This window comes from Capra hircus, chromosome 8, assembly GCF_001704415.2.
Source record: "Capra hircus breed San Clemente chromosome 8, ASM170441v1, whole genome shotgun sequence".
Classification (NCBI taxonomy): Eukaryota; Metazoa; Chordata; class Mammalia; order Artiodactyla; family Bovidae; genus Capra; species Capra hircus.
The window spans coordinates 22128803-22140833 of NC_030815.1; the positions used below are offsets into that span (position 1 = coordinate 22128803).

General features: G+C 39.2%; 1 protein-coding gene and 1 long non-coding RNA gene across 2 annotated transcripts in view; one reads left to right on the forward strand and one right to left on the reverse strand.

Moving 5' to 3' along the window:
- Nucleotides 1–12031, reverse strand: part of LOC102173187 — a 66615-nt gene that overhangs the window by 51697 nt on the left and 2887 nt on the right. The gene's annotated exons all lie outside the window — the stretch shown is intronic.
- CDKN2B (cyclin dependent kinase inhibitor 2B) lies at nt 94–5156 on the forward strand. Its single transcript, XM_018051898.1, has 2 exons — nt 94–622; nt 2940–5156. Exons 1-2 carry the CDS (start codon nt 488–490, stop codon nt 3198–3200), a joined length of 396 nt encoding a protein of 131 aa, XP_017907387.1. The 5' UTR covers nt 94–487; the 3' UTR covers nt 3201–5156.

The window sequence follows — 12031 nt, forward strand, 5'->3', positions numbered from 1 at the left end:
TGGGCTGTAACGTCAGCCGCGGGCCTGGCCTCCGCGCCAACACAGTGGGACGTGCCCGGACCCGCAGGGGGCGGAGTCTAAGGAGGTTGGAGAGCGCCTCTCGACAGGCCAGCTGGGAACGGGTTCAGTCCCGGCCGGCTCTCCGCTCCGCCGGAGGGAAGCTCCGCGGTGAGGACTCTGAGGCGCCCGCACTGTGCAACCCCCCAGAGCGGGTTCGCGCAAGGTTGCTGCTGCGCGAGGCGCATTTTCCTGGGAGCCATCCGGGAAAAGGCCGGCTTTAACTACCTTTCGGCCATTGTACCGACCCCTCTAGAAGCAGAAGGACGGCAAAGGGGCTGAAGTTGAGCTAAGCTCTTCCCGAGTGGGGAGAGCCCTCCAGGGCGAGGTGGGAAGGGAGGGTAGGGTGTTGCGAAGTTCACGGCCAGCGGTGGATTATCCCGGATAGTTTGCGCTTGGGGGCTGCGAAGTGAGCGAAGAGGACAAGGGCATGCTCAGTGGTGGTGGCGGTGATGCGGACCTGGCCAACGCCGCGGCGCGGGGCCAAGTGGAAGCCGTGCGGCAGCTCCTCGAAGCCGGTGTGGATCCCAACAGACTCAACCGCTTCGGGAGACGCCCGATCCAGGTAGCTGGGGGCCCCGGGCCTCGCCGGCAGGGGGCGCACAAACACGGGGCCGCCGCCTCCGTGGACGCGGCTGGAACTGAGATCTCCACGAACAGACCTGTGTCTCTCTTTGCTGGAGTATGGAGCAGCAGGTTTTCACTCATCAAAAATTCTAAAGAAAGGGACTGGAAACCCCACTACTTTAGTTTGCTTTTCTTTTTAATGGGGGCGGGGAGGGGGGGAGGGAGGCCAGTATTGCCTGTCCCATCTCATAAGAGATGCATGGGATAGGTTCAACTGGGCAGGAAAAGGGAAAATGAGAGGCTATTTGGGGAGAACTGCTTTGTCTTATCTGTTTGTCTTTAAACAAATAGCGATCAACTTTCAACGACAGAGATAATTAAATTTCAAGTTACGCAATTTGGATTGGATTTAAGGAATCCTACATTCACAGCACATAAAAAAAAATCATCCTCAAGTTTTAAGCTGCGATATGAAATGTTATATTCTTTCCTCATGCAGGCGAATTGAATACAAAGTAATGTCAGGATTCCTCAACCACAGTACTTAATTCCTTTTATTTTACGTTAGCAGTGTTTCTTGAGTGTTACATAAGAAAAAATATGCTTCTATAGATTTTTATCATACTGAATGCTTGGATTACATATACATTCCTTCAGCTTTGTTAAATGGCAAAGGGTCTTTATAATTAGCCTCTTCATTGTTAAAATTCATTTATTCGATATGTTTAACTATTAATCCCACTTTAATCAGTGCTGATATATCTTTTTAATTTCTTTAAAATTTAAGGTAGTACTTTGTGTCTGTTATCCCTCAGCAGTATTAAATACTAAAAATTAGTATTCACTTCACAATCATCTTCCAGAACCAAGTCATTAATAAGAAATCTTGTTAATCGTGCAATTTTTATATATGTATTCATTTTGAATTCATAGAAAATGTTGGAAGAAATGAGGGATTATTAAAAGCAGCAAAAATATTTTAAAGTAGTCCTTAAAGACTTCAATTATATTAGTAACTGTAAAAGGGGGGGCTTTTATTTGTCATTTTAATTCACCATATTCTGAGATATTAAGAGCCACTTTTTCTCCTCTATATATGAAATGCCCTTTACATCACTAATAGAAAATATATCATGGTTTTTAAGGGAGGAGATGGATGTTTTCAATAACCATGGAACAATGAAAAAATTAGCATACTATATTTTGATTCCATGGTACATTTTAAAGCATAAACTCACAAGAACATATAATTTCATTTTGAATATTTAATTATCAAAAATTGTTAAAATAAGAAAGTAAATGCTGGCATAATGTACATGTACACAAATGGATACTGTAGGATTACTGCTTCAAAACATTGTTTTTCTAAGTTATGCATTGCTCTGATTTGACTGCTAAAATCTAAGATCCTTTTTAGATAGCAAAATGTTTACTATTTAACAATATAAAATACTAGCACATTATAAAATCCTGTACAATGCAAATATAGTATCTATTTTATGTTACATCAAATATCCTCTGAACTTTAGCCCTTATCTATAATGTTAAATATTAAAAGTGGTGAATCATTGATTGAAAACAAATAGTTTGTTTTCATCGTCTTATAAAACTATGCACGACTTTACTTTTCCCCCCTCTATCTCCCACTGTGGCTCAAATTATGGGACCATATATACGCACTTTATGAGCAAAGACATATAACAGTGAAAAGCAAAAGCCTTCCCACAGGGGATTTACTACAAGAAATAAACAAAGTAAACCTTGTTTTAAACGTAGTTGTTTCTTATTTTCTCTCCTAAAGCATTACTCTAACGCCTAAAATAAATATATCAGCTGACTGCCTAGTAAATTTTTTAGATGGGGACTATGGCTGGGGGAGAGGGGAGAGCAAGCGAAATAAATTTAAGACTTTAAGTCTTTAAACTTAACTATGCTCATACATCATTTAACAACATAGATTCCCCTGTTTCAATGGAAATTTTTTTTAAAATTTCCGACAACAGCAATAAGCACTTTGTTATCAGCTCTTCCTTGTCTTCCCACGTTCGGAGAATAAAACTGTACGAATTAGGTCTGAGTAGAGTATAAACTGGAGAAGAAAATGGCAGCCCACTCCAGTGTTCTTGCCTGGAGAATCCCAGGGGCGGCGGAGCCTGGCGGGCTGCTGTCTATGGGGTCGCACAGAGTCGGACACGACGGAAGTGACTTAGCAGCAGCAGATTTCCGAGGCTTGTAAGGGCCTGGATGAATAGGGGTTTTTTTTGGAAAAGACTCTACTTGCCCCTGCGTCCTGACCACTCTGCTCTTTCTGGCAGGTGATGATGATGGGCAGCGCCCGCGTGGCCGAGCTGCTGCTGCTCCACGGCGCGGACCCCAACTGCGCGGACCCCGCCACCCTCACCCGGCCGGTGCACGACGCCGCCCGGGAGGGCTTCCTGGACACGCTGGTGGCCCTGCACCGAGCCGGGGGGCGGCTGGATGTGCGCGATGCCTGGGGCCGCCTGCCCGTGGACCTGGCCGAGGAGCGGGGCCACCGCGACGTCGCCCGGTACCTGCGCGCGGCCGCGGGAGATTGAGGGCGCGCGTACACAACCGCCCACAACGACTTTCTCTCCAGTTCGCCACCCCAACTTAGTTCAAAGAGGGCTGCAAACGTGGAGCAGCGGAAGTCTTCCAGGGCGACTGGATTCCCGGCAGCGAAGGAGGAGCTGACTGGGAATAATTTTTTCTCCCCACCCCCCCGCCCCTCGGATACCGCCCCTCGGATACCGCCCCTCGGCACTCACCGTGAATAAAATGAATAGAGGTGGGGCACATGGATTTCCAGTAGGAGCCGAGTGTGGAACTCCCAGGTTTGTTTTTCAGGGTGTTCTGGTGAAAAGCGGCCTGTGAACAAGTCCATGAACAAACCCAAGTGCTGTGAATCTTCACACACACACGAGGTGCTGGGGCGGAGTGGGAGGCGGCGGCAACTAGCCTTCAGGTGGGAGGCAGATGATAACGATCGCCCCACTGACCGTGAAGGACCTCCCCTGCAAGTCCCCACGTCGGGCGTCGGGCCCTGAGGGAAAATCTGGAGATGAAGGACCACGCAATGACGAGGACGAAGATCGACACGGGCTCAGTAGGCGACCAACGCTTTCTTTACAGGCTTGAGGAGCGGGGCAGGTCGCGAGCAAAAAGCTACCTACTGGAAGCCTTGGGGCCTCTTGCCCAGCCCCATCAGAGAGCGATGGGTGAGAGAGGACCCGGAAGTCACCTCAATTTGCCAGCTTATTCTAAAGTCCCCAGGTCGAGGTGATGCTGAACAGCTCTCCGAAAGGGGCGCTCATTTGCTGTTGTTACGGCGAGATTCCTGCGGTGTTCCCTCCTGGCACAGACTGAAGTCCGGGCTGTAGCGAGAGCGACTGTAGGGAGACTGTTAACTGTAAAGATTTGTTTGATCTCTATACGGTAGGATTCAGAGAGCCCCCTGTAAATTGCCACTTGAAATGACTTCGTGATATTTTGTACTTCTGGGTTGTTCTTCAGTAGCAGTCTTAATTCGGAGACTTTAAATAACAAAGTAACTCGCAGCCCTGGGGAAGGAAGTGAAGTACTACAGCTTTTATGCGAAGCTGTGGCACAGTGCCATCTCCCAGGTTACTTCAGTCTTTAACCTATTTATTTCTTTGTTAAAGTTTGTTTCCTTTACTGGAGTGTCTCCAGGGTCAAACTATGAAATATTACAAATGTTTTTCTTAGAGGATCCATGCCCTTACCCAGTAAATGATCTCAGGGTATTTCCCAAAGGGTTGCTGAAAGAGTACACTGAGTGTGAAACTGTTGAAAATACATAATGATGGTTCGTGAAATGTCTTAATATCTGCTGAACAAACTAAAGGTGTACTGTTTGGGGATTTAATTTCCAGTGTTGCTTGATTCATTACAGCATTGGAATAACTGACATTTCACTGTTTTAATGGTAAAAAGAAAAGTTGAGATTGGACACCAAGGTTTTGGCTTAAAACATGTGAATTCCATTCCTAATTTAAGGGAGCTGTGGAATCTGGTGACAACCTTATATTAATGGAAAGTAAATCAAGAAAATATGGTTGGGTACTACAGGGTATTGTGAGATTCACATATATATATATATATATATGTGTGTGTGTGTGTGTGTGTGTGCCAAAACATCATACATTATTGGAAAATCAAGTACCACCAGGTTGCAACTGAAATATTTATGATGCATGTAAAAATAAATTCAGATTTCAAATCCACCTGGTAGGTAGGTATGGCCAATGTGTTTTATCAGCTGCACAAGAAATACATATGTTGACTCTGTTTAAGATTTTACTTTGAAGGATACATGCAAATAAATATAGCTCTATATACATAAGCCCTGCTTCTGGCTCCATTTTACAATTACAGAAAAATATATATGCTAATTTCTGTATCTAAATCTAAAATATTACCAAGGTTTGTAAAATCTTTATCACCTGACCTTCACTGCAAGATCTGGAAGTAAAATAAATTTATAATTCAATAATATATTCATTTGGCCTCATTTTTTATTTCTTTTTTCAGCCGAGTGAATGGATGAGAAAACGAGGATGCTTTACTCTGAAAGCAAAATCTGTTTAAAATTTCCTATGTTCTAATGGCTAAAATTAGTGATTTCAAATATAAGGAATGAAATAAATTCTGAGAGCTCAAGATCCATACAGCTCCTAACAGTTTTGGGAAAGTGTGTTCATAGGAATGCCTTAATGATATTTTATTTCTGTGTTATGACAAAAACAACATGAATATGGTGTCCAGGACCAAATAAGTTTATTTTATAAAGCTAGGTAACTGACCTTCAGCAAATAAATAAAACTTATTTAACTTACACCAATCACATTGAGATTCTATATTGCCCTTCCTTAATGGGAGATGTTAAAAAACAAATTACTTGTGTGTTAATATGTAATAATCAATAGGGATTTTTTTTACCACCTCTGTAATTATTAATTATTTAAAAAAACCAACACATGCTTATTTTTCTTTTCCAATATTCAAGATGTTGCCACTCTACCAAAAAAATAAAAAGAGCAATTAGATTTAGTGATTCTAAAACCTTAGTAACACTCTTGTGGATTACTTTCTGAAACAAATGGAAAAGTGAGTGTCATCTACAATATAAGAAGACTGTTTCAGTATTTACATCAGCAGTTAATCATAACCAAAATCTGATATGAGTACTAGGTTTTCACTATTAACAAACTATTTCATTATCTTGTGAAAACCTAGGTTGGTGTAATTTCATTGCATTCAATTACCAAGTTTAAAAAGATGGGAGGGTAAATACATAAGAAAATAAGAATATTTTATTTTTTTTAATTACTTGAAGAAGCAACAAGAGTTGAATCACAATACTTTCAACATCTTTTCCTGTTCTATTTAAAATTCCAGGGAAGAAAGAGGGAATGAAGGAAAGAGAAATTAGATAGGAGACCTGGATTCTGATATTGGTTCTTCAACTAATTCAATATATGATCTACTAAATTAAATGACATGACTAGCCCCAATTTCTTCATCTATAAAAAATGGGAGTGGTACTGGATTATTTTTAAGCTCCCAATCAGCACTAACATTTTATCCCTTTATAAGTTTGTCATATACATGACTGTAATAGGGTCTTATATTTTATTAGTAATGATTTTGCCATGGTCTGTCTGAGCCAAGAAAAGCTATATAAGGGAAGAGACAGAAGAAATTTATTTGCTGACCTTCAGCAAATAAATAAAACTTATTTAACTTACACCAATCACATTGAGATTCTATATTGCCCTTCCTTTATGGGAAATGTTAAAAAACAAATTACTTGTGTGTTAATATGTAATAGTCAATAGTTTTTAAATTCTGGAGCCCTGGGGAATGGGGGATCTTTATAAGTACCACCTCTACCAGTTAATCGAAAAGTTAGAGACAAGTTTGTGGGAACTAGCACAAAAAAAAGATGCTTTGTAAAATAAATATGTAGTTTAATTTTAAGCTCTTTCTTACTCCATCTTACCTGATTTTTTGTTGTCACATTTTGCATTTATCTCATGTCACTCAGAGCCACCAAAAGAACCCAGTTCTTTAAGTGAGATAAGCAGGTAAATCCAATAAATTTATTAAAATAATGCTGAAGTAGGTATTTGCCAACTAAATGCTCTGAAAGGAATGATGTTTTTTAAGTACGCTTATAACAAGTGATTCTGACCTAAAAGGAGTTGGTAATAGGAGTTAAAACCAAGAAAAAAGGATGGGGATTTTGGAAGGAAAAAGAAAGTGCGAAGCATGAGAATGCTAAAATATGTAGAAATGTCATTAGAAGATGAATAACTGTAAATAGCTGTCACGGATTTTACAAACCCGTTTCTAAAGGTCTGCACTTTCTCATTTGTTTGAAGTTTTAGGTCCCTAAGTGTTAGGTGATAGTAGGAAGCAGCTGGTCAGAGAAGAGCTTAGTATCACCTGAATAGGTATAGTTCAGTCCAGTCATTCAGTCCTGTCCCACTGTTTTCAACATCATGGACTGCAGCACGCCAGGGTTCCCTGTCCATCACCAACTCCCACAGCTTGCTCAAACTCCTGTCCATTGAGTCAAGGATGCCATTCAAGTATCTCATCCTCTGTCCCCTTCCCCTCCTGCCTTTAATCTTTCCCAGCGTCAGCGTCTTTTCAAATAAGTCAGTTCTTCACATCAGGTGGCCAAAGTATTGGAGCTTCAGCATCAATCCTTCCAATGAATATTCAGGACTGATTTCCTTTAGGATTGACTAGTTGGATCTCTCTGCAGTCCAAGGGACACTCAAGAGTCTTCTCCAACACCACAGTTCAAAAGCATCAATTCTTAGGCACTCAGCTTTCTTTAGAGTCCAACTCTCACATCCATACATGACTACTGAAAAAAACCATAACTTGGACTAGATGGACCTTTGTCAGCAAAGTAATTTCTCTGCTTTTTAATACACTGTCTAGGCTGGTCATAGCTTTTCTTCCAAGGAGCAAGCGTCTTTTAATTTCATGGCTGCAATCACCATCTGCAGTGATTCTGGAGCCCAAGAAAATAAAGTCTGTCACTATTTCCATTGTTTCCCCATCCATTTGCCATGAAGTGATGGGACTGGATGCCATGATTTTTGTTTGAATATGTATAAGTCAGCCATTTCAGGAGGGCAGAGAATGAGATGAAAAGGAATAGAAGGAGGAGAGGCATGTGGTGTTTTGTGAAGATGGATCAGTGAGTAGCTCAACAGAATTAATCAAATCAAACCAAAACAAACTGTATATGATCTACATGCTGGTAGGGTTTGTGAAATATCTCCAGGCCTAAAATAATGGGAATCTGCTCATACGCTACTGTCTGGAATTTCTATAAAACTTTTCTCAGGATCAGCTTTTACAAATGGTATGTGTGCATGTGTTAGTCCCTCAGTCATGTTCAACTCTTTGCAACCCCATGGGCTGTAGCCTGCCAGGCTCCTCACTCCATGGGATTCTCCAAACAAGAATACTGGAGTGGGTTGCCATTTCAGAGTATCACTGCGACACAGGAATCAAACCCAAGTCTCCTGCATTCGTAGATGGATTCTTTACCATCTAAGCCACTAGGGTAGGAATCCTTTTTACTTTGTGGAAATAACTTGTATATATCACCCCTTTGTTAATTATGTAATATAGAAAATTTTGCTTTGAAGCCAATACTACTGATGAAATAACACACAACTGGCATGGACTACATATTAAGCACAGTATTTCCCAACTGAGCACCCAATTCTGGTTTTCTAATTTGAAGTTTTAAATCAATATAAACCAAATATTTTTCTGGGGGTAAAAGAAATGGAGAGAGAAGTATGAAGATGATTCGATGACTGTCTCACAGACATCTACATTTTCTTTGAAGTTTACAAAGAACCCCAAACACCGGTTAATCCCCTTCCCATTCAGAAGCCCCTGACATTAGACCTCCAGCAGATCTATATAGTCAGTGCAGGCATGTAAAATGTTTAACCACAGAGTTAAGGTGAAAACTTTTAAGACCAATTACAGTAATTAAAACATGCCTCATTTCCGTTTCAAATTTGGCCTTCTCCCAAAATGCATAATCTGTTTTCTCTTTGGCATACTCTATATTCTGACAGGATTAGAGCTACTTCCTTTGAACTCTTTTCTTGTGTGACCTCTGAGTCTCCATTTCATTTTAACCAAACTCCTCTCTACTTCCCTATCCCAGCACAAATTTCTTCATCCCTTTGCTTTAGTTGAAAACTGCATGTGACTGATAATTCCACTTTCTTCTGACAAGATAATAGGTGTGGCTAAGAGTGGGAGTTAGAACCAGTCATGAGTGCCTGCTGTTTGAGTGGTTTTCAATATACCCCTAAACCAGATAGGTAAAAATTATCCATTGTTCTTCAGTTTTCACTCATCTCTTAATCTAAATAATTGCATTTTGTTTTCTTTATCAGATTAAGCTGTAAATAATTTTAGTATGTGCCATTACATCTTTAATGATATGTTTGTAAGAGATAACATATAAACATAAAATAGTAAGCACTTTTTCTATTAACAAAGCCACAGGTAGGTCAACAGATTATCAATAACACACAGAGTTTTCTTCTGTGAATTCTGGGAAATTGGCTTCTCATTCTGTCTGTGGGTTATGAGTTACTAAATTCTATCACCTCTCCTAGGACACAAGAGTAAGTACCCTGTACCGTCTTCTGTATCTGCTTCCAACATGCCAATTTAGAATTATAAGCTATAGCCTTGCCTAAAATATTTTGTCATCCTCTACTGCTCTCTAATCTCTGGACTGCCTTTGATAGTTAAAGATATTATATATGGATCTATTCCAGAGCTTTAGGAGCCTTTTGATCTATTTAAATTCCATCTTGAACAGAAGACTATGCCATCCCCTTTCTAGGGGAAAATTACATTTCATTTTATATGTGCCCCAGGTATTTATTATATCTGTATAAATGATTGTGTTTTCCCCACCAGTCATTTGAGACCAACATGTAGGGAAGTGATTCTCAACCCTGACTCTCAATCATTTGTGTTCCAAATTTTGAAGTCACTGACCACTTCAGGACTACAAAATTAGAATCTCTAGTTTTGAAGATGAAAATTTCTGTAGTTGTTATTTTAAAATTCTGGTTCATAGTAAACTTTCAAACAGTACAGAAAATAAACAGAATTAAGTAAATACCTCCTGAAGCTTTCCTACCCACCATTCTCACTATCCAGGAGTAACTACTTTTTTTTTTAAATTAATCAACTTTCCAGAAATATAAGTACATATAATTGTAAACACCCCTTCCCAACACACACATTTAGAAAACCATTCTGCAACTTGTTTTGTTTGGTAGTAGATCTTTGACAACCTTCATTAGGAAATAAAGATGCACTTTGTTTTTTGTATAGTTGCATAGTTTATATTTTATGGATAAACCCAAATTTTTAAAAATCAGTTTCTTATTGACAAACATGTAAATTGTTTCCTGTTTTTTTGCAACTACATATGATGCTACAAAGAACCTTTTTGTCACCCCTATATGAGCAATCTGTAGCAATTTATAGAAGTGATATTGCTATGGTTAAGGGTACATCTCTTTTTCCTCTCACACACAAACACACGCATACAGTATATGTCTGCACATATGTGTGTATAAAATCTTTTCATACTTATGTTTGTATATATGTGTGTGTGTATATCTCCAATAATATATACACATATATATGTATATATACTTCTCATACTTAGATGAGTTATAGGAGTACAATTGCAAAGTCAAAGGGTAGTACATATATACATATATATGTAATATGTATTTCTTTCATACACATATAAACCCTACACAAATAGTATACATACTTCCATACCTATATTTATGTACGTGTATATGTACATACATAAACTTAGTGGGACTGCTGAGTCAAAGGGTATGTATATGTATGTAGTTTTAGTAGATACTATAAAGTTGCCTTCCAAAATGAATGTACCAAGTTACAATAGTATGTAAGGATGATTGTTTTCTGATAACTTTCCCAATGTTATCACTCTTTTTATTTCTGCCATACCTATAGGTATATGTCAGTGTTTTTGTTACATTTCTTTACTAATCAATAAAGTTGAATATATTTTCATAGTTTTTTACCATTTGACTATTTTAATATCTTCTATTCTAAACTGCCCATTATATTATTTGCTACCATTCTTACTGGGTTATTTTTCTAACTCACTTATGTATTCATGTATTCTAAGAGTTAATCTTTTGTCATTTATGTTCAAATAATAGTTTTAAAATCTTGCTTATAGTGTCCTGTGTCTTACACCTTTGGGATTTTTAGTTTGAGCATGGAAAATTTTTCACAGAATTTTGATAATCAAGAGATGGCTGAGGGAAAAAGCTAGTTGTCTCTAGGACATCATGGCTGGGGGTAGTAGAGTTGGATGGTACAGACAAATCATTAGTAAAATGACCACTCCTATCTCTGCCTGTGGAATGAATTTGCTGATCCAAAATAGAAATCATTTTTTTAAAATAAAACATCATTTTCCTCTGTTCAAACACTCAGATCTGTGAAGTCCAGTTTTAGGCCAAAAATGACCCATCAATAGCTCACTTCCTGTTGACTCTAGCCTGTAGAACAACAGAAAGGGCACAAGGATTTTAGCCCAAAGACTTTTTTAATGAGACCAGCCTTGGCACTTGCAGGTCATAAAGTATCCAAGATTTTAGTCTGTCTAGGCCTCAGTTTTCTCACCTGTAAGACAGGGTAGTAATCCCAAATTCAAAGGGCCACAGTGAGGATAAAATAGGTAAAAGAAGCCGAAGTGCATGCAAATAACACTGCCAAGCTTTTGGTCATACTGTTTTTGAAGAGCACATAGCTAAAGTCATGTGAAACTCCAAACGTCTTTGGAATGCCACAAATTAGTTGTATTGGCAAAGATTCACCTTCATAATCATATTTTGCTTAGTCTGAATATTAAAATTAGGTAGAATTCCCCTGTATACAACTAAAAAAACACAGGTGTTGGGCAGCAAGGGAAAACCAAGATGGAGTTTGAGTTTTTAATTTTATATTCATTGAACTGTTCATTCACTACTATATAGAGCTTATTGTATAGCTTATCATTTTACTCTGTGCTGTCATTCAAATGGCATTCCTCTGAAGTGGGTAACTCTCCTTATCCCCAGAATAAGTTTAGGTGGAGAGGAAATGGTTATGGGTGAAGCTATACAGGCCAAATCAACACAGACAAGTCCCTGAATTTAAACGTGGGATCTGAAGTCTAAAACTTCCTTTGGGAAACTGAAGCGCAGCAGGAATAATAGGATAATGTGAGGTTTAATTTTATGTGTCAGCTTGGCAAGGCTATGGT

What these genes read in the sequence shown, in the direction of transcription:
- CDKN2B (XM_018051898.1), top strand. Translation starts at nt 488, where the DNA reads ATGCTCAGTGGTGGTGGCGGTGATGCGGACCTGGCCAACGCCGCGGCG. An exon ending in TCGGGAGACGCCCGATCCAG is followed by an intron (nt 623 to 2,939) that starts GTAGCTGGGGGC and finishes TCTTTCTGGCAG; the next exon opens with GTGATGATGATGGGCAGCGC.